At 39.8% G+C, this 26,149-nt stretch overlaps 1 protein-coding gene across 3 annotated transcripts in view; it reads left to right on the forward strand.

The window, feature by feature from the left end:
- The first annotated feature begins 243 nt into the window (after window positions 1-243).
- RNASEH2B (ribonuclease H2 subunit B) overlaps window positions 244-26,149 on the forward strand; it is a 39,020-nt gene continuing 13,114 nt past the window's right edge. The window contains exons 1-5 of one of the 3 annotated variants that reach the window (XM_082482180.1): window positions 244-321; window positions 12,177-12,248; window positions 15,205-15,312; window positions 17,592-17,668; window positions 20,246-20,396. In XM_082482180.1, the coding sequence (XP_082338306.1) occupies window positions 258-321; window positions 12,177-12,248; window positions 15,205-15,312; window positions 17,592-17,668; window positions 20,246-20,396 (472 nt within the window). In that variant the 5' untranslated portion in view covers window positions 244-257. The remainder of the gene's footprint in view (window positions 322-12,176; window positions 12,249-15,204; window positions 15,313-17,591; window positions 17,669-20,245; window positions 20,397-26,149) is intronic. The other 2 variants (XM_082482181.1, XM_082482182.1) reach the window with 2 other exon arrangements.

Raw genomic sequence — 26,149 nt, forward strand, 5'->3', positions numbered from 1 at the left:
AGCCCCAACCATCTCCGTGCCCTGCTGCTACCCGCAACCCCCCCCCCCACCTCTCCACGCCCGCGGGGTGGCGCCGTCCTGCTGCCGCGCGCGGGGCTGCGGGGCGCGCGACCGGTAGCGCGCGCGCGCGCGCGCGCCTGGCGCCTCTTCCCGCCTCTCCCCTTCTCCGTACGGCCCCGCCCCGGCCGCCATGTTGCGGCGGCGGCGGCGGCGGCGGGAGCGGCGGCGGCGGGAGCGCGGGCGGCGGTGTACGGAGCATGCACGGCGCGAAGCAGCGTCCCGCGGACGCGCACCCTGGCCAGTGGGTGCTCATTGCACCAGGTAACCCAGCGGGGCTCCGAGGTGGGATCAGGCTCTGCCGCAGCGCCGGTCTCTCGATTCTCCACCGCGCCCCGCTGAGTGGCCCTGGCGGGGCCGGGCCGGGCCGGGCCGTCGCTCGGGCAGGAGGCGGGTGGCCTTCTCCTAGGGCTGGGGCAGGTCTCTGGGCTGCTGTGTGCAGCCAGCCCCAGCCCTGGTGTGGTAAGGACGTTTTGAGACACAGCCTTTACACAAGGCCCTACAGACGACCCCCCCTTCTCCTCCCTATCGGGACTCTGCTTCCCTCAGTGCATCTTATGCGTTTTATTATTGAGTGCCATTAGGGTTTTTCCAAAGATAAGCTCGCCCCTGGTTTGCAAACAGCGTCGTCAGCCCTGGGGAGAGGAGCTGTGGAAGAGAGGTCTTGTCACTGAGGTCCCTGATGGAGCCTCGCCATCGTCTCCCTGCTGCTGGCAGCCCACCTTGCCTCCATCCCGTTAGTCCATTCCTGCTTTTTTTTTTTTTTTTTTTTTTTTTTTTTTTGAAGGAAACGGATTTGTTCCCCAAGCCTCAGCTTTAAAACAAACTCGTTGGAACCCATAAGTCCTAAGCCAGAGTGAGATCTCCTCAGCTCTTCCTCTGTAGGCTAAAGGGGCAGACCTCCACATGGCAGCTCTGTGGATGCAATATACACAAGGCCTTAAAAAATGTGTAGGCTTAGTTTCTCTCACTTAGCGCTGAATAAATGGGAAGGTGCCTTTCCCCCTTTACATTTATTTCTGTCTAGTATGAGGTTTTAAAATTATAAATTCACAGATCACAAAAGGTTTTTGTGTTAAAGAGGATGAATGAAACAGGATGTGCTCAAACTCCGAGACACTAAAAGGAAGGAGGCATTTTATAAGTGCTTTTTTTAGTTTGATTTCCTAAGGAAATGCAACTTCCACAATTATCTGTGGGTCAGCATTGTGCTGTGCCTATTTATTACCCCACCCAAAACTTTTGAGTTAATTTCATCTAAACCTGATAAAAAGGAGGAGCTTTTTTGAGTAATTTTATGAGCTTTGTGAAAATGTCTGCGATGATGCAAGAAATGCTATGAACGGCACCACTGAAGGAAAGGTATGGCAAGAGCTTGGTTCAGCAAAGGTTGAAGGCAAGACAGGAGCTCAGCCTTGAGACGCACATCTGTAAGGAACCAGGCTTCTCTAGTTACATGAGAAATAGAACCAGTTGTTATGATTTCACTGATTCCTCTATTCCTCTGTTTTTAACTTTTCAATTCCACCCTTTGGTATCTGACATGCTTGATGCCTAAGAAAAGAATTTATAAGTAAGGAATTCCTTTTTTTAATATTGACTCTCTGCAGACTAGGATTTAAATCTGAATTTGTATCAGATGACTGGCTATGCCAACAGATGTCCATACTGTGCAAATATTTACAAATATGCTTAACTTATGCATGAGCAGCAGTTCTGTGCAGTAAGTTAAATTCTTCAGTAAGCATTTGCAGGATTGGAGCCAGAGCTTGTAACTTTCATGAAGCCAGACAGTTTGTATTACCAATTATGCTAGCACAGCTCTGACAAAATTTATATAGTACTCCAGACCTGTAAGAAAGTTTATTAAGCCTTAGTAGAACCTCAAAGCACACGGTGATTTTAAAAAAAGTCTGTGGCTGATAATTTCAGAATTCCACAGCTGATGAGACTTGCCAATCCTATGAATAGGATTGCTGAAATGAAATAGATTTAATGATTTTAGTTTTGTTTTAACATTTTTTTCAGAAAGGATTTTTAAAGGTAATGTCTATCACTTTTCAAAGTTTTGCATTCCTTAACTGCTTTGTTGAATGGATGTCAGTTCTTCATTGGCCATTTGGCAGAATTTATAATAGGAAGACCTGATTATTTTTAGGAATGAAGATGGACGCAGTTGGATTTATAACAAAAAATGCTTTTTCTTTGACTATGTTAAATTTTATTCATATGGCAGTCCATATCTTCATAATGCTTGCATGGCATTGTGCTACATACATGAATAAAAAGGACTGCATAAATAATTGTAGGATCTGGTTCTGGATGTAAGTTTAATACCATTTGTTAATAAGTCTACCAACACTTTTTAGGTGTAAATAGCTTGTTTATCTTCTTGTATCTGTGGCGATTTTCCTGTGCATAGTGGGAAGAAGGAGCAAGGTGTGTTTTAATGCTGTTCAAGAAGCTCCAAAACTTTTCCTGTAATATAGGCACTTTCTAAGGCCCTGGTTTCAAGTGCTTAAGTTAGTTTGAATTACTTAACTGGGTAGTCTGCCTCCTGGAACAGATTGTAAGGTTAATAATGTATACCACCCTACACAACCTTATAGTGTCTCCGCTTGGATATATGCCATTCATCTTACTTTGATTGTGACATCTTAAAAGTTCCTGTATGGATGGAGATGGTGACTAGTTCTGCAAAGAGGCTAGATATCTTAATCTAAAAAAGAAGTCTGTCAAGTACAGAAGTAAAACAATGAGAACCAAAACTTGCTTTCTTAAGTGTCAGTATTTTTCAATCATTCAGACTGTTAGAGGTTCAACAGTAGCTTCCTAGAACAAGGGAAAGATATGGCTGGAGTTTTGAACAATGATGCGTGTGTTGCTCTGATTCCTTAGTTATTACATCGTTCTGAGAGTGTGTCTGATTTTGCATGAGTCTCTGACCACGGTTTTGCTGCTTATGTAACATGTAGAAACACTTAACTATGTACAAAGAATGTGTTAGAGAAAGAGGAGATTCTTTCTTATTTGGACTTCAGCAATTGTCAACATCGGGTTGATATCTGGAACACAGCAGCTAAAAACCTCTCTTTGCTCTCACCAGCCCTTTGCCACACCAAGACGCTCAGGCTCTTTGGCATGGGAGAATCACACAAGGGAAAAGGAGAGGGAAAGGAGAGCCTCAGACAGTCATATCTGGGCTGGCTGGTAAGCAACTTCTAGGTGAGGTAGCAAATTTTACCTTTAGAAGTGATAGCGTGCCCTTGTCCTGGTAAAAGTTCTTGTGATGGTGTTCCTGCTGATATTTATTTTTTTCCATGGATGCAGGATGATTTGATACACCAATACGATCTTTTTGTTTTGTTTTTATAAGCATGATTATTCCTATGTTAGGGATTGAAACACCAAGGGCAGGACAAAGGGGAAAGGCAAAGTCAGGGGGAGAGGAGTTAGGGAGTGTTGATCTGGTGGAGAAGGTAGGATGAGGAGAGGGTGGTAACCATGTTAATCACTCCTGAAGGGTTGAAAGCCGCTGGTGTACATTGCAGCCTTATCGTGGACATTTAGAGGAAGCTTGAGAAATGGATGTGAAGAGTTGAGGGGGAAAACAATTAACAAACAGGAAGAGGGTGGATGGAGGGATTGGTCATATGGAGGGAGGTGATGAGGACAGAAAACTTGGGCATGTGGGTGGGGGTAGAGCTGTGCATGCTGGGCTCGAAATAGTCAACTCTTTGGGCAGTTTCTCCGGTTGCAGATTAACTATGCTGTACTATACAGGCACCAGATTTGACTCAGAGCAGACTCAGCTCAACACTAACATTTTATTAGTTCAAGTGCTATGCCATGTTAACACATCTCTGCTGTTTCCAGGACCAGTTTTGCAGTGCAGCTGCTTTCAGACAGTGTCTGAACTAATAAGTCCTGATGGACCCAAGCTGGCTCTGTGCAGACCCACTTGGGTGTTTCTGTGCTGTGCTCCACGTTCCAGGGGATTTTATTAGCTTGGCTGGAAATCCAGATCTGAATTTGCTTTGTTGACGTCGATGGTTAAGAAGACCTCCTGAATCTGGAGTTCTGGAGGAATTGTGGTACAGAGACACCAAAGTGGTAATAAGTCCTGAAGGACCCACATGGACTTCATTGGTGGGTGGCTGAGTTTCCAGATTGCGCTTTTCTGCATTTCTTGTAGTAGTTGGATAATCAGGGGTGTTATATTACCCATGTATCTGAACCCCACTTGAGAATGTAGAGCTTCGTATACGGGCTTCCTGTTGTATTGGTCTAGCTACTGAACAGGTATGAGGGAAAAGAATTAGCTCCTGAGGATTAAAACCTGGACATCTCATAGCTAGAAAGTTGCTAATGGTGTGCTTTAGTAGAGGAGATTCTGGCTGTGTTTACTGAGTATTCACGTACACTTTTTTAAGGTCCTACTACCTGAACCAATGAGATATTTTTTTTTTACATGCACGCAGGAAATGACTACTTGCTTTATGAGTTGGGTCCATGGAACTGCCATTTCTAATGTTTTCTCTGAAAATCATAAGAACTAGAATTATTTTCTAGGCAGAGAAATAATACTAAGACCCCACCTAATCATAGGATTCTAAGGGCAGGGCTCTGGAAACCCCTCAAATACTGCAATAAAGTCACTGTGCGTGACATAGATCTGATCTGGGCTCTGTATAACAAATAAGCATTCTTATGTAATGGCTTCAAACTGGTCTTACCAATAACAACCAAAATCACACTAGCTGTTTAACAAGATAGGTGTGAAGGGCAGTCTCTTCTCAGTACACTTTCTCAGGGATAGGTGTTAATGTCGGAACTGGAACTATTTATATCCTTCACTGGTTTTAGCAAAGAGGTCAGGAATTGAAGGCAGTTTTCTAAGTCTGGTGTTGCACTGTACACCTAAAGTTAAGACTGCTGTATTTAATTTGTTCTGTGTTTGTCTGTATTAGGAAAAGAAGTAGGGGTTAGCTGCAAGCTGAAAATTATTTTCAACCTTTATTTTTCTGAACTAGACAAGTTTAGTTGACTACATTTTTTCAGTCTGCTGTTTTCTTAAACAGTAAATTGATTAGTTTTTTTATTGTTTTATGGGAACTGCCATATGAATAGCACTGAAAGGATTGCAAGGGGGGAGGGAAATTTAACAATCCTATTATTTTTAGGAATTACTTATTTAAAAATAAAAGGAGCAGTTTCACATTAGACTTGGCAAGTTGTTTGAACAAATGTTATATATGCCAAAAGTCAGATGGAGGCAGAAATAAATGGACTGTGATACCAAACCATAGGGCATCAGCAGACATTAAATTAATCCTTCGTTCTTTCAAATGAGACTAAGGGACCTTTGTGCAACAGCAGAGGAAGCATTTGACTTGAAAATTTTGGGTCATATTGAGAGAAGATGTCATAGCAAAAGAAGCTGTGGAATACTTAATGCATAAAAGTAGTTTGCTTTAAAATCTGAAGTAGGCAGGTTTGGTATTATTTTTTTTTTCCATTCAGTTCAATTTTATCTGCTACAAAATAGACCACAGTGCTGAGCTGTTAGGGAGTTTGATTCAGAAGTTGTAATGAAAGTTAAAATTGAGCAGGATACTTGAACATTAATACTTCCGGAATAATTTAGCTAAAGAACTTGGAAGTAATATTTACAGTAAACAAGTATGTATGTTTTTTAACAGCTAACTTAAAACATTAGCAAGATTATATAAAACATGTGCACATATTTATCCATCTTTTAATAAGGTGAATGTGAATATGCTGGTTTTAGAAGTTCGCACTCTGGGCATATTTTACTTAACCTCCCCCTAAATTGGCATTTGCATCTCCTGAACAAAGCCTTTTGCCTGCAGGTAATTTGCACCATTTCTTATATGTCATCTCTTAAAAGACATACTGAGCTCAACTGTGTATAAAGCAGATATAACTGGCAAGCTAGGGAGCCAGAAGGAAGCATAGCAAATAAAATAACTGAAAAGAGATGTTTTAATGTGTAACACCATCTCCTACTTCTGCTTTCTGCCATCTGGCTTGGAAGAGACCAATTTATGCCAACTTAGGCCTCTCTGCACATGGGAATAGGGCTGATTCAGCCAGTAATACAGCTGCACCAGTGTTGACCCTATAAATATTGAGAAGGGAAGTCTGAAGTTTTTATCCTTTCAAGTGATAACCTGTTCTTGAACTTCTCAAGATTGACCTCTCCTTCATTCAGCTCAAACCCCTGCATGATCTGCCTAGCATCTAGATTTCAGTAACAGATGAATTAGTACTGTCCATTGCTGCCAGTGAGTCCATGCACATGTTTTTTTGGCCAAGGAAGTGAACTGTGCCAGCATAAGGGGAAGCCAAAAGATGCTCTCAGGCATAACTCTTGGTATTTGGCTGTATTACATAGCTGTGTACTGGAGCAAAAGACCACTCAAACCATCTAGTAGCACTTCGTGTGAAATTTTGCTCAAGGTAGAAAACAGTGCCATTTTTAGATATCATTGTTTTTTATTGTAGGATTTTCAGGTGAAGTGGGAGCTAGAAAGACCTTAAGGGCTGTAAATTATGTCACAATAAATATTATTTCCTTAAGGCATCAAATAAGAAATGCTGTGATTAGCAAACTGATAACCATTACATCTTTTACAACAGGCATGGCAAAAGTCCCCTCACTGATGCTAGTACTATGTATGGCCAAGGAGAGGATAAGGTGGTGAAATAACATCAAGTTAACATAACTGAGTAACAACTAAGAAGATATTTCCAAAAACATCAAGTGTGTGCAAATACAAAGGCATACCTTATATGTAAGCACCTGCAAAAGGCTGTTTGCAGAGGTAAATAAAGCCATGTGCCATTTAGTACTCCCCTGAGAGTATTGCAAGCCAGGGAAGCAACATTGTAGTCTTGTGGTTCATCTCTTGCCTTCCTACCTCTGTAAAGTCACGTAAGATCCAGTTTTCTAATCAGCTTACGCTGGTCAAAGACCCCAGTGTCACATATAGAGTAGATTATATTCTATGCTATATGCTCTTGCCATGGGTTCTTTCCCTTTGTACTGGTGATCATGTAACCATATGGCAAGTGGGAATAGCTTACTGATCTGAGTGAAAATCAATACTACTTTTTTGTGACTGGTTGTCTCTCAGCTGGATCAGTGGACTGAGCCGACTTGCTACGTGGCCACAAGATTGCTAGTTTTGATGGAAAGAAAGCAGCAGCGATGCGCAGCAGGGAGGGAGCAGAGGTGAGGACCTCAGGACTGTGCTTTTTAATGGCCTGTGATCTTTGGTCACTTGAAGCCATTCATGAAACTGTATCCTCAGTCTGTGCATACCTGAATTCATTCATTATGCTAATAGTTAAGTACCTTGTGATTTATAAAAATTGTCAAAAGTTTGGGTGATACACAGGGCATGCTGCAGGCATTGAATTAAAACCATTTACTTCAGGGTTGACTGATTGTAAAAAGAACATAAATAAAATGATTATTAGATCTGACATATCTGTATCCTTAGGCTACATAGTTTAAAAACTTCCATAAAATGTCCATTTAATGGGCTCCATCATAATGTCTCCATTTGACACACCTTTTGTGCATGGTTAGAAGTTAAGAAGGGAATGGAAAAGACTTGTGTAGGTGACGTATGGTTTAATATCTGTTTTTAAATGAAATCTTAACTTTATATTTCCAGACTTTTAAATAATCCTGTGTTTTGCAGGGTGATGGTGGTAGGGAAATTTGTGCTCTCAGAGGGTTTTTTCCTCTTACGCAATTGACAGATATTTACAGCCTTTTTGCTTGCTTGGCTGGCAGCTTTTTGCATGGGAATTCCATATAACTTGATATTAGTCTGTTATATATAGTATTCTATAAGCAATCTTTAAGAAAAAAAAAAGGTGAATAGACCTTGCATCATCCATAACAGTTTCATAGCTCTTAGTGGGAGTTTTATGTTTTTTTCCAATTTATTCATGTTGCTGTACCAGCAAATGCTTTTTTTTTTTAATGGCCAGATTCGTTTGTGCCTCATATCTATCCATTGTGGAAGAGATTATTGCCAGAAATCCTTTGACAGCTGGTTCATTTTCACTTTGTTCTGTTTATATATTTTATAGAATTTGCCTGGTTGTATGTCTGACCTCCACGAAATATGATAGGCTTTTCTCTTTTTCTGTAATGGAAAGCTGCGTTTAAGCTTTTATAGTCTCTTTTGCTCAGCTTCAGGGTTCTGAGGTTCCATCTGTAGGCTCCAGTACAACTGATGGATATATCACCCACATTTTTAGATGGACATTGTGTGATTTGGTTAATAGTGAATGAACAGTAGACTGTAACTTAAGCAAAGTAGACATAGTTATCAGCCCAGTGTTGGCATTTAATTGTCCTGCATTGTGCTTACTTCAGAACTTCCTGCTTTCCTCAGAACTCCATCCTCTGGTATAGCTGTAGTGGTGCTGCATCTGGATTCACTCTGCGTTGCTGGAGGTATCTGTAAGCTCAATGGAGACAGAGGCATATTCTTGCAGGGGATGATACAGGTGGGTTCAGCTGCCTCCTGGAAGTGCCTGTCATCTGTCTTCCCTGGCAATTTAGAGAGTGGCTTGCTAATTGAGATGCTTCCTTGGGACAGGATTAATTGAGCCACTCTGTACCTTTGTATCATTTTTTTTGTATCCTTGTAGTGAATGTTGTCCTAGGAGAATGGCATGCTGTACTGGCACATCTGTTAGTAAGCTGACCTGTACTGACTGTGTGTTACCTGCAGTTTACAGCTGTGAGAAAGTTGGTAGAGAGTATAGTATTCAGTCAGAAAGATCTTACCTCTCTCACTTGTTATTCTTGTGATGAACAAGTTTCTCAGGGCTGAGCTATGGAAAATGTTGTAGTAAGCGTAGTGGCAATCATCTCGTTTTCCTTTAGGATTTAACAAAAAAGCTCTTTCTGTAATGTACCTTTTGTCTGCATATTTTCTGTAAGATTATTTCTTATCTGGATGTGAATCTTAAAACTAAAAAAAAGAAAAAAGACCTGCTTTTAACTCTTAGTTTTGCTAGAAGATTGTTACAGTACTGCTTTTTAAGAAGTCTTTAATTTATTTAGCTATAAGAGATCCTTGCCCATATACAAGGACTGATAAATCTAATGACATTAGAGAAATCCAGCTACCTTTCCTGGCTAAAGACCAGAACGCACACAAGCTAGGTTTGGAAACCTAACTTCAAAAATCCCTTGCTCAGCATTTTTCTACTCATGAAGTGTTTAAATTCAGATAAATAGGGCCTTCTTCACCCTTAAGGCCACATTAATATTGCATCCAGTGTTCCAACCAGGCATTCTCCCAATTGCCTCCTTTTATCTGCCAACTTGACATCTAGTAGAGACAATCTGTAACAAAAATATACTTCAGATGCTCCTGGAAATGGAGTGGGGTATTGCCTGCATTTTGAGGAAACTGAACATAAAAGAAACTCAGAGAAACCGCTTTTGCCTTTGCCCAGTTCTTCCATTCTTCTTGTGTGTGCACGCATACATGTGTCCCTTCTGGGAAACCATCTTCTGTGGCCGCTGTGTGGAGAATGTGACGTACACTCTGATCCCACCAGCACAAGATACTGGGACTGAAGACTGCAACTCAGACTGTTCATTAAGGTATGATCGCATCTGTCCTCTGTGCAGTGATGAACCCCATGGAGCTTAGGGAGGACCAAAGAACTAAATGGGCAGAGCTGTGCTGCTTTTCACCTGGGAAAGAGCAACTGGCTGAGCCAAGGCAGTTGCCAGGCCAGGCTGCGTATACAAAGGGGCAGAGCAGAGGATGCTGAGCCTGGGATAGCACGGGGCAGGCCTTAATGATGGAGGGCAGTTATCTGGGTTGGGAAGGCAGGGGATTGGTGAGAAAGAGATGGGAGGCTGTATCTCTTGGGTTTGTTACACTGAGTGCTCGCTACGTGCAGGCGTCTCCTAGGCTTAGCGGGGATGGATTAAATTCAGTGTGTTACTAGAAGGTTAAGAAAAGTACATATCAACTAAATAAAGATGGGAACTTCATTAAAAAGAGCTACATTAGGAAGGATTGTCTACTTAATTGTTCACATTATACAAGATGCAACTTAGCACTCAGCTGGACTCATTCCCAGTGTTCATAAATCTATGCATGAAGAAAGCAGAGCAAGTGAGCACTAAAAGTTCCTTTGGGTTTTTTTGTTTTGTTTTGCTTTTTGTTTTAAATTTTGAAACTCACATTTAGTGTGTATATTTTAACATGTTTGTGTGAAACACATCAAAGTAAACACATGCAGTGTGTTTCTTTCACCATCATTAATCACCGTAGTGTTTTAAAAAGTAACAAAAAATACACTAATGTTAAACTGTGGTCAAGAATTGAAACATACACAGCTCTAGAAATTTGAAGTTTGCCTTTGCCAGGGCAAATGTAGCTTGACAACCATGTGTGTTTATGCATCAGCATGTGAAGCAAGTCTGGTTAGCAAATATGGACTTTTTCCATTAAAAATCCTCAACTCATACTGAAACTTTTTAAAGCACTTTTGTAAGCCACCTGAAGACTCAGCTAAAAATTCAGGGGAAGAAAATGACTAAATTCTCTGAACCGCTCTGAGAACTATTATCCTCCAACACTTTATCACAAAATGCACTTGCTTTTTAAACCCAGCTTATGTCTTTATCTGGGCAATTTCTCTTTGTGACACAACTGAAAAAACAGGAGCAGATGTGAAAGATGAGGGTTATTTAGGGCTTTTTGTGTGACTGAGGTGCCAGTGAAGAGCCTGTGAGAAGTCCACCTGTCCTCTCTGAATGTGTTGGGGATAGGCGTTCAGCCAGAGTGGGGGGATAGCTATTTTTGGTTGTACTTGAGGTTCCTGTTTTCCATAGGAAAGAACTATGCTATCTCCCTCTCCACAAACCTGGATGCTACTGAAAGGGGAAGGACAATGTGGCACTTCTGTTCCTTCCAACAGTCTCTCTTGTGAATCACTGTGCAGCCCGCCTCTGCTGCTCCTCTCTGCTTTCCTCAGCAGCACCAAAAGATAACCATCAGCCTGATCCCTGTCAGTCCATTCTCTGGGGTCTGGATACTGGTTATGTATGTGAAATGCTTTAGTAATTTTCCTTGCTCTGATGAATGCCTATATGAAAGGAATTGGGACAGAACTGGCAGTATGCAAGCTAAGAAAAATGATGCTGTCTTGTTGCTCTTCATTGAGATGTGGGAAATTGTTTTCATAAATATAAGTTAGACTTTCCCTACAAAGAGAACTTGGATAGAATATAATTAACTGGGGATCCTTATAGATGTTTTTTCAGACTTGAATCAGCATCCTTGTGGGAGCTGTTTCCTTTCTAATTTTTTTTTTTTATTATTTCACAGAGAGATCGTACTTTTCTGGCTCTGCTTTTTGTCTGTTTTTTGCTTAAAGACACAGAAAAGAGAACAACTGTCAGAGGCTTAAGACAGAGGTGCTGTATTCTCTCAGCTTCTTTTTCTGTAGGGGGAATTAAATGCACTCTTTATTTTTCAAGATTATATACAACAGATAAACAAGTATGTGTATTTTTCACAGCAGTAACAACCACTCAGAGAATTCCTGCCTCATATTCCTGCATAATCTGACTTCCTGGAAGCTTTAGAGAACCACTGTTTCTTCCCGCAAATATTTTACCTTTTACACTTTTAACTTTTTAATGTCCACACGGTGCTTGGCCTAACTTACCAAAGCATTCTCATTGTCTTTGTGACTAATCAGGGCAACATATCAGTTCATCTCACTTAACTGAGATGTCAAACTTAGGAGCTCTCTTGCCTGAGGCTCTCTAGGGGTAAGTGGTTTTCAAAATCTAAATCATCCCCAGGTGCGTATCTTACGTGTTGCTGATAGAGAGTGCCAGGAAGTCTGGAATCATAATTTAGGTGCCTTGATCAGGTAGGATGAATTTGGGCTGAGGCATATAACTTTTAGGCAGAAAATACATGAGTTTTCAAAAATTGTCAATCCAATTAATTGTGAATGTCTTGGAGAAGCATGGCAGAAAGTGAAATACTTCTCAATTTACAAGTTCATAACTTTTTCCTCTCCCCCTACAGAGTCTGCTACTGACCCCCCTAAGACAGCTGACAGCGAACCTTTGTTTACAAAACTGCGCAATCCAAGCACAGGCAAGTTTTGGAATTGTGACATGAGCCTGTTAATGTTCTAGTTGATTCCCCCCCCCACCAAAAGATTCGTATTTTGCAAGCTGAAATAATGATGATAGTATAAGTCTTATGTGCCAAAGATACTGCTGGTGATGCCAGATAGTTAATGCTGTGCAAACATGTAGGATTTCTTTTATAATTTTAATTGGTTGAACTGTTTATTCATCAGGAATATTGGCAGCACAAAAAAGAGGTGTAATTTAAGTTCAGTTTTTAATTGCATTAGTTTTGGGGAGCTTACAGTGTTGGGTGTTGAGCCTGTGCTTTTTTTTAATCCAGATTTTTGCTTCATAGCATTCATCTTGTGCTATAAAATAAATAGTCAGAGTTAGAAGAAGTGATTCAGTTATACTTACCAAGCTTTTTGAGTCTTTTCATTTCTAAATCTAATTTTCTTCTTTCCCTGGTCCAAGTGGTGCTGTCTCTTTTCTCGTTAATAGATGATGAGGCACTTTGAATTCAATACATTGGAAAGACCAGCAAATGCAGGCAATATAATGACACCACAATCCCACTGTTAACTATCTTCTAGTCAGATTGTTCTTTTTGTCAAGGTTTTGTTATTATATGAGTAATGTAATAATTGAAGTATGAGATACTGCAACACTAACTTGCAGTAAGCCTTTGTGATGTTTTGCATCTTCTGTTTGAAAAACACATTTCATGCTGTTTTTCTTTCCTTTCATAAGCTTGTTTGTTTTCTATAGATTTAAGTTGTGTGGTTTTGTTTTGAAATTCACTGCTTATATTTATATGTGTTTGTAACTAAAGTCTTCAGGTACTTTTTAATGTCACAATATAATAACTGCTACTTGTTCTTGAAAGAGGAAAATAATTAAACCCAATAGATATAGAATATGAAATCACTCATCATGATACCTGTTTCTTGATTGCTCAGATTTATGGTGGGAATACATAGCCATGGATATTTTCCACCTGCTGTATTATATTAGCTTTCTAATTTGTTATATTTTTAAAAGCGTAGATAATAATTTTTTTTTCTCCGTGGAAGAAGAGATCTGTTTACTTTGTAGAATCAGAGATCTTGGGAAAGGTTTCTAGAGAAAACCTGAAGTACAATCATTGCCTGGGTGTGTTCCTTTAGAATTTACAGGAGCTTATTTATAGACCTGCATAAAGTTAAAGTTATGTAGCCTGTTATAAGTATAGGGTCTGAAAATGGAAGGACTGAGAACACCCTATTAATGTATTTTCCTTACGTTTGGGTCTAACAGATGAATTGTTGATGCCAGATATTGTATAAATATGCACTGAAGGACTCGGCAAACTATAGAATTCGTGCTAACTCTTTTATTTAATAAAAGTATGCATGGTCCCTTTTATAGACAGGGCAAAATTTCATTTCTTTACAAAGACTGTAAACTAGGGTTCAGCCTGCAATTCGGAAGTACCACAAGAAGCATTTTTCAAAGTGCTGAACTAAAAGAAGGGAAATAACCATACCACAAGACTTAAGCAACTAACTGAAGTGGTAAAGTTGTGAGCAAAGCTGCCTAGGTTCTTTCTCCATCCCCTAGAGTTTCTGTCTAATGACACTTGGGAACCTGTGGTGACTGTCCTTTTAACATAAGCAAATAAATTAAGGAGTTGCAGTTAGGCAGTAAGAATGGTGTCTTTCTCAAGATTTCATAGCTCACCACCGCATTTGGCTAGTGTGCTCACTGGTTGGAGTCTTAAGTTGTTCAGTGAGCACTTCTCTGAGTAGTTTGACGTCTGGTGCTGATCAAATTATGGTGTAGACCCTTATTGAGAAGCGCATGGTAATGACTGAGACCTCTGCTCCCCCTTATATCTACTCTTCACTCCTCTCCTCCTTTCCCCAAAAGAAAAATTATCAGAGAACTGAAACTATATCCTTAGGTGAGGTTAAACATCTGCTTAGCCTTTTGGATAAAGGGGGAAAAAATGCATTATCAGTCATTATGGGGAAGAGCTGTGTCTGCCCATTTTAGCTGACCTCCGTCCGCACCTCGGGATCTCTGCAAACTGAGAACAGCAGTGCTGATGTCAGCTTGCAGGGACTTACGTGAAGACTTTTCTGAGCCAGCCCATGATCTGCAAGTCAGTGCAGCTTTGCAATTTATGTGTTTTGAGCAGGACTGCTATGTTGTGGTTCCTCTTGTCTCTTGAAGATAGATTGATAACCAAGTCAGGACCAGTCCAGCCAACAGACTCCGCTGACCAAATTTCAGTGGCCCCTTCTGTAGTTCTGGCAAGTTCCTGTTTTACATATGGAAAATGCCAATCCTGTTTGCAACATATTTGTCACCCTTTCATTATAACCCAGAACTAATGTGAAACGGCAGAACTGTGCTGTGGGGTGGCCTGAAATAAAGCTTTCATTTTCCTTTCCAACCTAGCAAGATTCTGATGAGCGCTTCTAAGCAACTTCTTTCGAGCTTCCTTGTTCACCTTATTTGTCTACCCATACTGAGTCATTAGCAATCCATTTTGATGCACAGAAAAAAAATTATTTCAAATTGTGACATAAAGGTTTGAGACTTTTGTTCCTCTAACCCAGAGTCTGATATCTTGGAGACAAACGTGATTAAAGGAGAGGGAATTTTCTTGTTTTCCACCTTCCCCCTTCACTACAGACAAAAGCTGATTTCTTGAGTGATTTTGATTTGGGTTTGGATCAAAGGCTTTGTGTTGTAAGATGAACTATTCACACATCTTATTTATTGATTCAAATTCAGTTTGGTTTATAGAGCTGGTAAATGAACATCTGTATATAATAGTTTTCTTTGTCTGAGCTTTCTTTGTAGTGAGTTTATGTAGAATGTGTGTATGTTTGTGTGTCTGTATGTATATAAGGCACATTCTTCAGACGTATTGGGTATTCTTTTGATTTTTGTGAAAGCTTACAAACACAAACCAGATTTCTTTTCAACAGGGGAAGCAACCCTTTACTTATTCAATAGTGGTGCACAGCAGCTGTTTGAAGTAAAAGCTTTTCATGAGGAATATCGTTCCTGGTTTATAGGTCAGACTGTTCAACAAGGTGAGTAATACAATGTATCCTTCCCCCAACTGTAACTAATGTTCATACACAGACCTTCCCTCTCTCTTCTAGTAAATTTACAGGTGTTTTTCCTAGTTGTTTGAGGCATGCTGCTTCACATCCCCACCTTCTGACACACTCGTTTGCCATCTGGATTTAACCAGGGCTGGGGGCTTTGTGGTCTCTCTTTAAAAGGCTGCCTTTGGCAGCCTCAATTAGACAGATGTTCATTTGTCTTTGAGGAAGGGGGGGAGGGGGAAGACATTCAATTGTATTTAAACTGAAGTGCCATAAAATACTTAGCTTGCCTTGTCAATCAGACCGGCAAGTCCTCAGTTTAAGTAAAATATGTGTTATCCTAAGGGAGGGGGAAAAAGGGCTGGAAGGCCTTAGCCAGCTAAGCAGAGGGGTGTGTTAGAGCTCCAAGCGTTGGAATGTATGGTCTTGCTTTCTTCTAATTACCTCTCTATTCCCCTGTGTAAGTGCTGGAGTCTCAAGATAGGCCTGCTGTCTGAAGGTGCCGTTTCAGTGTTTTGTCTGAAGTGAGCTTGTCTGTACCATCCCAGTCCTTCTGTGATCCTTCCCCACCTTTCTGAGAATGAGGACAAAAGTTATGTAACTACTTATGACAGCTTTAACAATCCTTTATTAGTAAGGATGTCACTGGAGTAGTGTTTCTCTGCCAGCAAGTCCATAGACTAGGCAATAATTATTAATTCAGGCGATGAAAGTGTATTTATTTTGTCCTTTTTTAACTAGAAAAAAGACCATTTATAGTAATAAAGCAACTCCCTCAGACATATGCCTTCTTTAATGGTAATATCCCAAAGTGTGTGTTAACTTTTAAACATCCTCTGCAGGTGCATATAGCAATGCAAGTGGTATGTCTGTGAGCTTTTCCTTGCTCCATCTGGGGGTGAGCCAAGAGACTGGGTCTGCTCCCTGTTCCCAATTATGTCCACATTGTATTCTCCCCCTCCCTTTCTAACCTCTGTTTTGGGAAATAGTTGCCTTGAGGAATCATCACCTCAGTTTTCTTTAAAAGATACAGGAGGAAAAATTGTTTGTGAATGTTAGGCCTTTTGCATCTCTGAAATAGTCAGGGGAAGAACACAAAAAAGCTGTGTGTTTGCAGTTAAAGCAAATTATCTTGTTATCTTTGGAAGGGCAGAGGTCTTTATACACTTATTGTGAGTCTGAACTCTTTAGAACAAATAAAAATATGTCTTCCTGAAGGTGCTGTGGAAAGCATTTAAATGGAAGCTTTGAGAAAGTGGCTAGTGGTTTTTTTTTTCCCTCCAGCTTTATTATCAAAGCTTTCATGTTTGTAAGTAGTCCTGGTGCTTGCTTTGCCTCATGCAATGCATCATGTTAGTAGTACAGATGTTAGATTGGCTATCAGCTTTGTTCCACGTTCTTCCCACCCCATCTTTTGTTAGTTTTAGCGCCATCGCAGTAGGATTTCCTTTTCTTTAATTATCTTAATAATGTGAGTTAAAACAAAAAAAAAACACATTTATTTGCTTTTGGTTTGCTAATTAATGTCAAATTGTCATCAATTATTGGGTCTCATTAGTGAATTTGCTTGATGTTACATTGTTTCCAATTATCTACAATTATACAAAAAGCCTGACTAAGCCATTGTCCTGCAATGAGCTCCAGATGGGCAGAGGTGTCTGTTTCAATAGTAGACCAAGTTTTTCCTTTCTGTATAGCTTTGAATACGACATACTGAGCCATGTTTTCTGATCTATTTAAGTTTATTTTGTTCTGTTAGGAGACTGCATGCAGATTCTCCCCTTACAAATGAGAGGCAACTCTGACTTAACTAGCTTTTGAAATTCTTTCTTGCCCTGCCTACCTCTTCTGTGAGCACAGTATTGCCTTGCCCAGTTTTTGAGGTGGAGCGTATTGGATATATCTGGTCTCCCCGAACAAGTTTCCATTACACCCAAATCTGCCAATAGAGGGCAGCTTCAATTTTGCTGTTTTTAATACAGTCCAGAAAAAGGCAAAACTAAGAGTGCTTGAAGCCAGCAGACCTGCAGTAGAACTTGTGCTTTGGTTTGGCAGGGTTGAGGATGTAGTTCTTTCTGTATTTTTAATATAAAATCACAAACACGGTTTTCCTGCCCATTTTATTAAAATATTGGCATACTTACTGAAAAAAAAAATTCTCCTCTTCTGCCCACACTCCTGAAAAACATCCTAAAAAAAAAAAAAGGTCAATATATTATGCCTCTTGGTACTAAACTTACTTTTACATATCTGTCACTTAGATGGGCGCCTGCTGTTTGTTACACCAATGGACCCTTTATTTCTGATGCTTTACTACCTCATAAAGGCAGACAAGGAGGTAAGCCTGCTTTATTTTTTTCACTGGAATTCTCAGGAGAAAGCATTCTGGCATTATTTTCTGCAGAAATTACGTTAGTTTTACAAAGAAGGGCATCCATAATAATGGAAATTTAATTTGTATTTAAAGCAGAGATGTCCACCCTCGGAGTATTTTTGTTTGCATCAAGTTTTTTGTCAGTAAAGTATATTCCGGGAGTCAGCTTACAACAACAAACTCTAGTCACCTCCTTTTTAAGAGGAGCAGAGCATCTCTTCTGTCCTTTTGTGAGAGCCTATCCCAGAACTATTGAATTTAAAATAATGGGATGTCATCAGAGTAAAATAAACTTGTCCTCTTTCTGAGGCATCAGTAGATGAGTCATTTTGGGAAAGAAGAGAAAAAGAAAGAAGAATTTGGATGCTATGGGGGAAGAAGAAACACTTCTGTGGCAGTTTGAACTTGAAACATTGACTTTTTAGAAGTGATATTTGTAGAGATGCTGTATCATAGAACAACAGCAGGATGATCAAGTATCCAAAAGTGGGATAGTTAATAAATGGCTTAATTGATTTATCATGGGTGTGACAAAACCTCACTTGAATTTCCGAAGTGTATCAAAAGGCATAGGCAAGGTTATTGATTTATTGTTTATATTCTGCTTGCAGAAAAAAGGGTATAAATTAGAATGTAAATGTTGGTCCTTGTTTTTTTCTTTCATGGAGGCAATAATTTCATTTTATGCATCCTAAGAGTTTTTGCTCTAAGAGCATTTCCTATAAGATTGCTTGCTATTTTCTGCAAGTGGAGAATGAAGAAGAACAATTTTTGTATGGTGAAGAAATAAAGTCCTACTAGACATTTATAATAGTATCCTACTGTTCTGCAATTATTTTAAATTATTTACGTTAAAGGATTTGCAAATATATTTGGTGTTTTTTGGTCTGTTCCTGCTTCAAGGTGGCCCACCGGAAGTCATTTCACAAGGAATAGTTTAGCTCATACTCTAGGCACTGTGCTCTGTTTGTATTCATCATCCCTTTGAAAGCTTTATACCAAACTTAAATTTGGGAAACAGTAAGTCTCCCCTGTCTATGTGTTAGAGAGTTGAGGTAGCCTGAATAAAGGACAACTACTGCTGCTGTTTCTGTGCATGGGAAAAGTCCTGTACTGCCCTTTACTTTCTCGGTACATTGCTTTCTAGGTTTTCTGGTTTTCTGGGCCAGGCATGGTGCCAGATAAATCCATGGAGCTGTTTTGGGTCCTATATCAGAGCAAAAGCATTCTTGCAGTGCCATGCTTAAGTTAGCGTGTTCTTCAGTAAAGGGAAGTCTTGGGGAATGTGTTGCAGATACCTCATGCAAGGCCTGCTTGAATGCAGCACGAGCACTTCTGGCTTGAACTAATGACTGTGAAGGTACCCACTGGGTATCTTAGGATCATCCTTTGCCCCATCCTTTGGTTTTGATAGTATGATGCAGGGTTGCTTAATCTGTCTTCTGAGCAGAGCTGTCTCCTATCCAGCAGACTTTCTTGGCTTAGGCTCTGTGCCCCTGCACAATGTAAATGTGGCTGTCTTGCTTCAGGACACAAGCAGGTTTGTGTAGGTAAGTTATTTATAGGAAACAGTTTATTGCAGCTTTATTTCTGCCTCTCATAACCTTTTGCCATTGTTATTGTGCCTTTTCTTTTTCAGGAGAAAAGACTTCAAATCCTTTCTGTTTATTTTTTTTTTGTTGTTTGGGTTTTTTGCTTGTTTTTATTGTGATTTAACAAAGGATGGTTACTTTTATTAAGCCTCTGACTGTCTATCAAGAGGATTAATTAATAATGAAAGCAGTATACCCAAGTGCTTTTTTGCATGCTGACCAGTATAATGACTTCAGCTTTAGCTCCTGAGACCACGCACTCTGTAAGGATGGAGAGCTCACTGAGTCTTTGTACTGATGCGCTAGAGGATCTTTCCAAAGGGAAGGCTGCCAGTTGTGCCAAACCATGCTGAATGATTATGCATTGTTTGGCAACGGGAAAATTTGTTTGATGGTTCTGTCATGTGTGGGGCTATTAAAGTTGTGCCAAAATCACTTTATATACATACTCTGGCCAAACTGGAATTGACTTTGCAGAGGTGAAAGGTTAATACTGTGTTCCAGAAGCTGCCCTGCTCCTTTGAGATTTATCTTTATGGAAGGAAAAGCAAAATTTGAATGGAAGTTATGACACTGGGTTTAATCCAAAAAGTTTTGATCTAAAACAGTATTGGCACATACTGACTACTGTGTCTTATGTCATCTTCCAAAAAATCCCGCTGTACTTCACATTAGTTTCTCCCCATGTTGTTTTAAGTTTGGTCTTTTAAGGGCAATAATTGAAGAGTTCAGCATTTCGCAGGTATTTACTGGTTTGAAATAAGTATTTATAGTTTGCTTTGTAATCAGTTTCTGAACATGTCATGTGTTACCATTCAAAATACGATCTTTAATCCTTTATTTTAAAGTTATGGCCATTGCATGCATATATATTTCTATGTATATGTAGTGTGTATATGTGTCTTAACATTATAATAACGCTTTTATAATCCCTTTGATGTATTTTCAGCAGCAAGGAAAGTTCCAGCCACTCGATCAAGTTGTGCTAGACTCAGACTACCCTAGCTGCCCATTGCTGCTGAAGTGTGCAGATGTTAAACAGTACATACATCATGTAACAGAAGAAAAAGGTGAAAAAAGGGGCTGGGGAGGCAAAAAAGGTCTGTAATTGTTAGTGCCACTTAGTTACAGGATAGACTTAAATATTGCTTTTTGCTTTAACAAACACTCAAGGGTCTGGATGAAGTTGTACTTTAAAAATGGAAGCTTAGGCTAAGAAGTTGTCATTGCGGTATTGTGAATAGTAATGTGTGGATCTCAGATTATCTACTGTAACTCTAAAGTACTTGTGCAGTCTTGTTGCTAGGTGTCATAAAAATGATAAACTGATCAGAGACAGCTACTTGACATTGTTGTATGCATTGTGAACTTTCTTTGCCTTTTGATGAAAATTTTACATCTCTCTAAATTCTTTAATGTAGGCTGGTCTGGTGTGGAAGAAGTTAACTGTTGTCCATTTGGCTTTTTTTTATCCCTTTGTCACAAAGTATTCAAAAGATAAGTAGGGAAAAGCTGGAGAAGAGAGAATATGCTGCTGAGAAAGGAGAGCACAATTTTTCTAGCTTTGCATAATTTAGTGTTGTGGGTTCAAGTTCAAAGATTTAATTTTTTTAAAAGAGAAACCTTGATTGGGATGCATAAGTGTATGAGAGAAAAAGCCTAAATGGAAAAAAAAAAAGAAAAAAAGTATCAATTCTGTACAGTGTCCTCAACCTTTGCCCAGAATTCCCTCTGGTATGGGGGCTTTTATTTTATTTGAGGACAATATATGCTTTCTTGGGAAGAGGAAGGAGCATTACATCTCTCTACAACTATTTGAAAGGACACTGTAGAGCGGTTGGTGCTGGTCTCTTCTCACAGGTAATTAATGACAGAACAAGAGGGAATGGCTTCAAGCTCCAACAGGGTAGATTCAGACTGAATATTAGGAAAGAATGTTTCACAGAAAGAGTGGTCGGACATTGGAATAGACTGCCCAGGGAGGTGGTTGAGTCACCATCCCTGGATGTGTTTGAGACGTTTAGATGTGGTGTTGGGGGATATGGTGTAGGGGAGAACTTTGTAGAGTAGGGTAGATGGTTGGACTCAATGATCCCAAGGGTCTCTTCCAACCTAGACAATTCTATGATTACATAATTTTTGCAGCTTGGCAGACCTGCAAAAGATGCCAGACCTCAGTTTTTATATTCAGTCCTCTCAAGAGCTTTATCCTTATGCTTGCTGACTTCCTGATAGTGAATGGAGATTTACCTACGCACAGATGAAGGTCTACAGGAGAAGGTGCAGAAGTCTGAGAACATGGTATCTACCACCGAGTGCAAAACAACTAAGCTGTCTGACCCTTGTGCATGTAGAGCTCCTCCAAGAAGTTGAGGTACACATATTAAAAGCCAGAAATTTGCTTTCAGAAAGCACTTTGCCCTTGCTGTTGATATATATCATCAGCTCCATATCCCAGGCTGCATAAAAAGAAGCATGGCCAGCAGGTTGAGGGAGGTGATTCTGCCCCTTTACTCCTCTCTGGTGAGGTCCCACCTGGAGTACTGTGTCCAGCTCTGGAGCCCTCAGCACAGGAAAGGCATGGACCTGTTGGAGCAGGTCCAGAGGAGGGCCACAAAAATGGTCAGAGGGCTGGAACACCTCTGAGGACAGGCTGAGAGAGTTGGAGTTATTCAGCCTGGATTAGAGAAGGCTCCAGAGAGACCTTATTTCTGCCTTCCAGTACTTAAAGGGGGCTTATAAGAAAGATGGGGACAAACTTTTTAGCGGGGCCTGTTGCGATAGGACAAGCCGTAATGGCTTTAAACTAAAAGAGGGTAGATTTACACTAGATATAAGGCAGAAATTCTTTACTCTGAGGGTGGTGAAACACTGGAACAGGTTGCCCAGAGAAGTAGTAGAGGCCCCATCCCTGGAAATACTGAAGGTCAGGTTGATCTAGTTGAAGATGTCCCTGCTTATTGCAGGGCAGGTTGGACTAGATGAACTTTAAAGGTCCTTTCCAACCCAAACTATTTTATGATTCTATATAATAAGAAATATTTAGGTGTTCTAGAGATAATTAGGACGTGGCTAAGGAAAGGTGATGGAAGAATGAAGGCTCTGCTAAGAAGTAAAACACCAGACCTCTTTGTTGCAGCATAGAACACTGGGCTGTGAGGTTTTTTTTTCCAGAAAGATATTGATACACAAGTTTAATTACTTCCTGTATAATGTGGTGCATATGCAGTAATGTAGCTTCCTCCAGAAAATCAATTTGAACTTAAGGGCAGGACATGTTTCCATTGAAAATGATCACTTTAACGAGAGAGGAAGAAATCTGGGCAGCAAGACTTGTGCTGCCCAAGCATTCTTGCTGGAAAAGGGGTAGTTGGAATCATGCGCTGTTGTGGTTCTCCTGGATTTTTGAAAGAACATTTGGAAAACATTTAGTTACATTCTGTGTCATTGGGAGCAGGCGACCTTTTCCTTAGGGTGAGTTCTGACTTACGAGGAGGCTTCTTTGACAGGTGTGTCTGAACTGCAAAACTACTTTTGCCTTCCCATGAAGTGATAAATACTACCAGTAAAAACTATTGTTAAGCTTTGGAGTAATTGCTGTGCCCTACAACTTGTCTAACACTGGCTAAGTGTGAGAGAAGGGGTACTAAACTTACGTGCACCCATCTGAGAATGCTGGATCCTCTTGGCTGTCAAACTAAGAAGCCTGTATAGGAATGTAGGACAAGGTCTGGATTATTTTTCTGAAGGGGCACTTCCTCCAAACAACAGTGCTGCCTTTGGGCAGTATTTATGTTCCCTTCTTAACAGCAAAATACAAATTAAAAAAAATGTATGTGCTAAAGATGAGGTCTTATATCTTGGTCTAACCTCTGCATCCATTCTCAAATTGTATTTGCAGTTGTTATCCATCAGAGCATCCTGTGATAAACTGTGTGCTGTTACACAGTAGTGAAGATGTTTTACTGCTTGGGTTTTTTGCATTGTTGTTTTTTATAATGTGTTATGTACAGCTGTAAGTCTGTGTCATTTTGCCAGCAAATTATATTAACTGTTAAAGAAGTTGTGTTCACTTCCTGGTTTTTGTTTTGAAATGTAAGGTAAAAATTGCTTTTGTCCTTAAAGCTGTACACACATGCACACACCAGCTATATGTGATGTTCTTGGATGTCCCTGGGCATGTACCTACTGCTTCTTTTCTTGTTCAGGTTTGGGTTGGGTAGAAAGTAACAGTGGAGTTTGTTCTTAGGATTTCTTCCTTTTTTTAGAACACCAAGCATATTGTTATGCAACAAACACATTGGCGCTTGCATGCCTGTCATGCACAGATCACCTTTCTGTTCAGTCCACTTCTATGTGTTTCATATTCTCAGGTCTTTTATTGCCTGTAAAAAAATACCAATATTATGGCTGAGATGCTCTTTTCTAGCTCTAAGACCTGTTGTCCACTTTCTAGCCTTTCTCATTTAAGGAGTAGGGCTTTAGGGCAAGAAGCATCTGTTGTGTTGGGTCTTCTGCATCTCTGATCTGTTTGGCAGAACCTAACAAAGTAATTATTTCACTCTAAATTTAATCTTAAGGCATTTAACATCTGTCTAACAAATTCTTACCCTAGAGCACTCACAGTTTACACTTAATGAATTAGCAGAAAATCCACCTTCCCTGGCCTCAGCATTTAAGGGCACTGAAAATTCATTTTACTGGATTAAATTTCCAGTTACCTGCTGTAGTAGTTGGGATAAGGGTGTGTTACAGCTCACTAAATCTGGGTGATGCAGGTTGTTTGCTAATAAATTCAAAATTGAATAGAAAGTACAATAGAGAAGGTTTAAGAAAGGGTTATGAATTCCAGTTCTAGAGTGTTACTCTTTGCTTCATTTTGTAAGGCAAAAACTGCACTGTGATCTTGTCTGATGTGATTAACGTGAAGAGCCAAGAAAACTTACCTGATTAGAATAACTAAGTAATATTGCCAAGCTTGTATTCCCAGAAGGTAGGAAAAAAGGGGCCATATGAGTTTCAAAGTTATGGAAAACACTGAGAAAATGGATGTTAAAATGTGCTTTAGGCAGTTTGCTCAACAATACATCAGGGAAACTTCCAAGTCTACGTAGCGATTACCCGATCGCTGAACATATTATTTAATTGTAGAACCACTTATATTCCATCTGTATTTCTCAAACCCAATCTTTCCAGATGTCTCAGACCAGTTTTATAGGCACCAGACACATTAGGGAACAAAAGGCTTTCCAATATATACTCATATTATCAAACATAGTCACTAACTCTCACCAATATCAAATGTGCATCACATGTTAAATCCACGTTCCAATATTGAATCCTTTTGTCAGCAGTTTGTGACTTTCATAACTCACTTTAATTCTTCAGAGGTCTCAAATATTGTCAGTTTCTAGAGTTTAATAGTCAAAACTGTCAAGCACACAAAATATTTTCAAACAAAGTGATCTCTGAAGGGTTCAGTGTAATTACTTTTCACATGTTTTAATGAAAATGGCTTCACAGTTCTAAGTTTCCTTTCCCTAACTGAGTCACTCTGAATCATGCTGTTGTGGGGGAGTCTGCCTGGGAATCCGGACTAGAATTACTTTTCAGCATCGGTTGGGGGATGGTGGCCACAGGATGTCCCTTCCTCGAACTTTCTTAGATAAGAGAGGAATCCATGAATTGTAGTCACTGTACTTGGACCCAAACCATGTTAGCTCTTTGAGAAGCAGGTTCAAGTATCCAGAGCGTCTCCCCCATTTTCCACTGCTTTTCTTTCAGAGCCATTTAGAAGTTTAAGTCCTAAAGGCTGCAGCCAGCAACATCACAGCTAATTGCTTTACCTGCAACTCATTAACTTCATGAAGCAAAGTGTATATTAGTATAAAGTGCATTTTACTTTTCTACAACTGTTGAGAGAGATGTAAACTTTATCCTGTAAGCAGCTTTCCTCGACCTCTCCATACCCCCTACCATGCATATGCAAAGAGCACATAATAGTTAGCTATTTGTATGCAATTTGAAAGAGCCAAGATAAACCCCAAAGAAGGAAATGCTGAAGGAATCATAAATAATATGTTGTTGTTTGCAAGGGGAGAAGGAAACTCCATGAACTGAGTGTTGGAATATGATACTGCATCAGTAAATGACATGAAACAGATGTAGGTATTTATGGGAATGGTATACAGGAGATTAAAACTCATTGAAATACCTACTAAAGAAAAAGACTGAAACACAGTGGGCTCTAAAATCTCCTGTGAAATCTTATTAGGCAATTCATTCTATTTCCAAAATTTAACTTTCTGTGAATTAATACTGAATTTTTATACTGAAATTTCTGTGAGCCTTTGTAATTTTCTCTCACCTCTGCCTCAGCATTGTGAACTCACATAACTCCAGTTAACTGATCACATGTGAAGCTTAGCAAGTGTTCATGATACCCTAGTTATCACAGGGGAAACACTTTCTGAAATTCTTATATCATTGAGTTAATTTATGTTGCTCAATAAATCATAAATGAATCATGTACTTCCTCCCACAAGGAGTGCGTTTCACTATTTTGGATTTTGTATTTTATTTGGATATTATGTTAAACTGCATAAAAGGGGGATAGAAGTAGAACTTTCACTTTAGTCACCCTGTGAAGTGAGAGGGGAGAACTGGAAGAAGTGATAAGAAAAGGGTTTATTGAAAGGATGGATGGTTTGTCTTCACTAACCAACTTTCTGTCGTGGCCTCTCACTAGGTGCTGGAATTCAATAAGTAAAGATTTAAGACGTTAGGTTGTGGGATTTTTTTTTTTTTTTTTTTTTAAAAAAAGCAGCCATAGAACCAACATTTTCTGTTGTGA

The sequence above is a fragment of the Vanellus vanellus genome, assembly GCF_965231255.1.
Source record: "Vanellus vanellus genome assembly, chromosome: 1".
NCBI lineage: Eukaryota > Metazoa > Chordata > Aves > Charadriiformes > Charadriidae > Vanellus > Vanellus vanellus.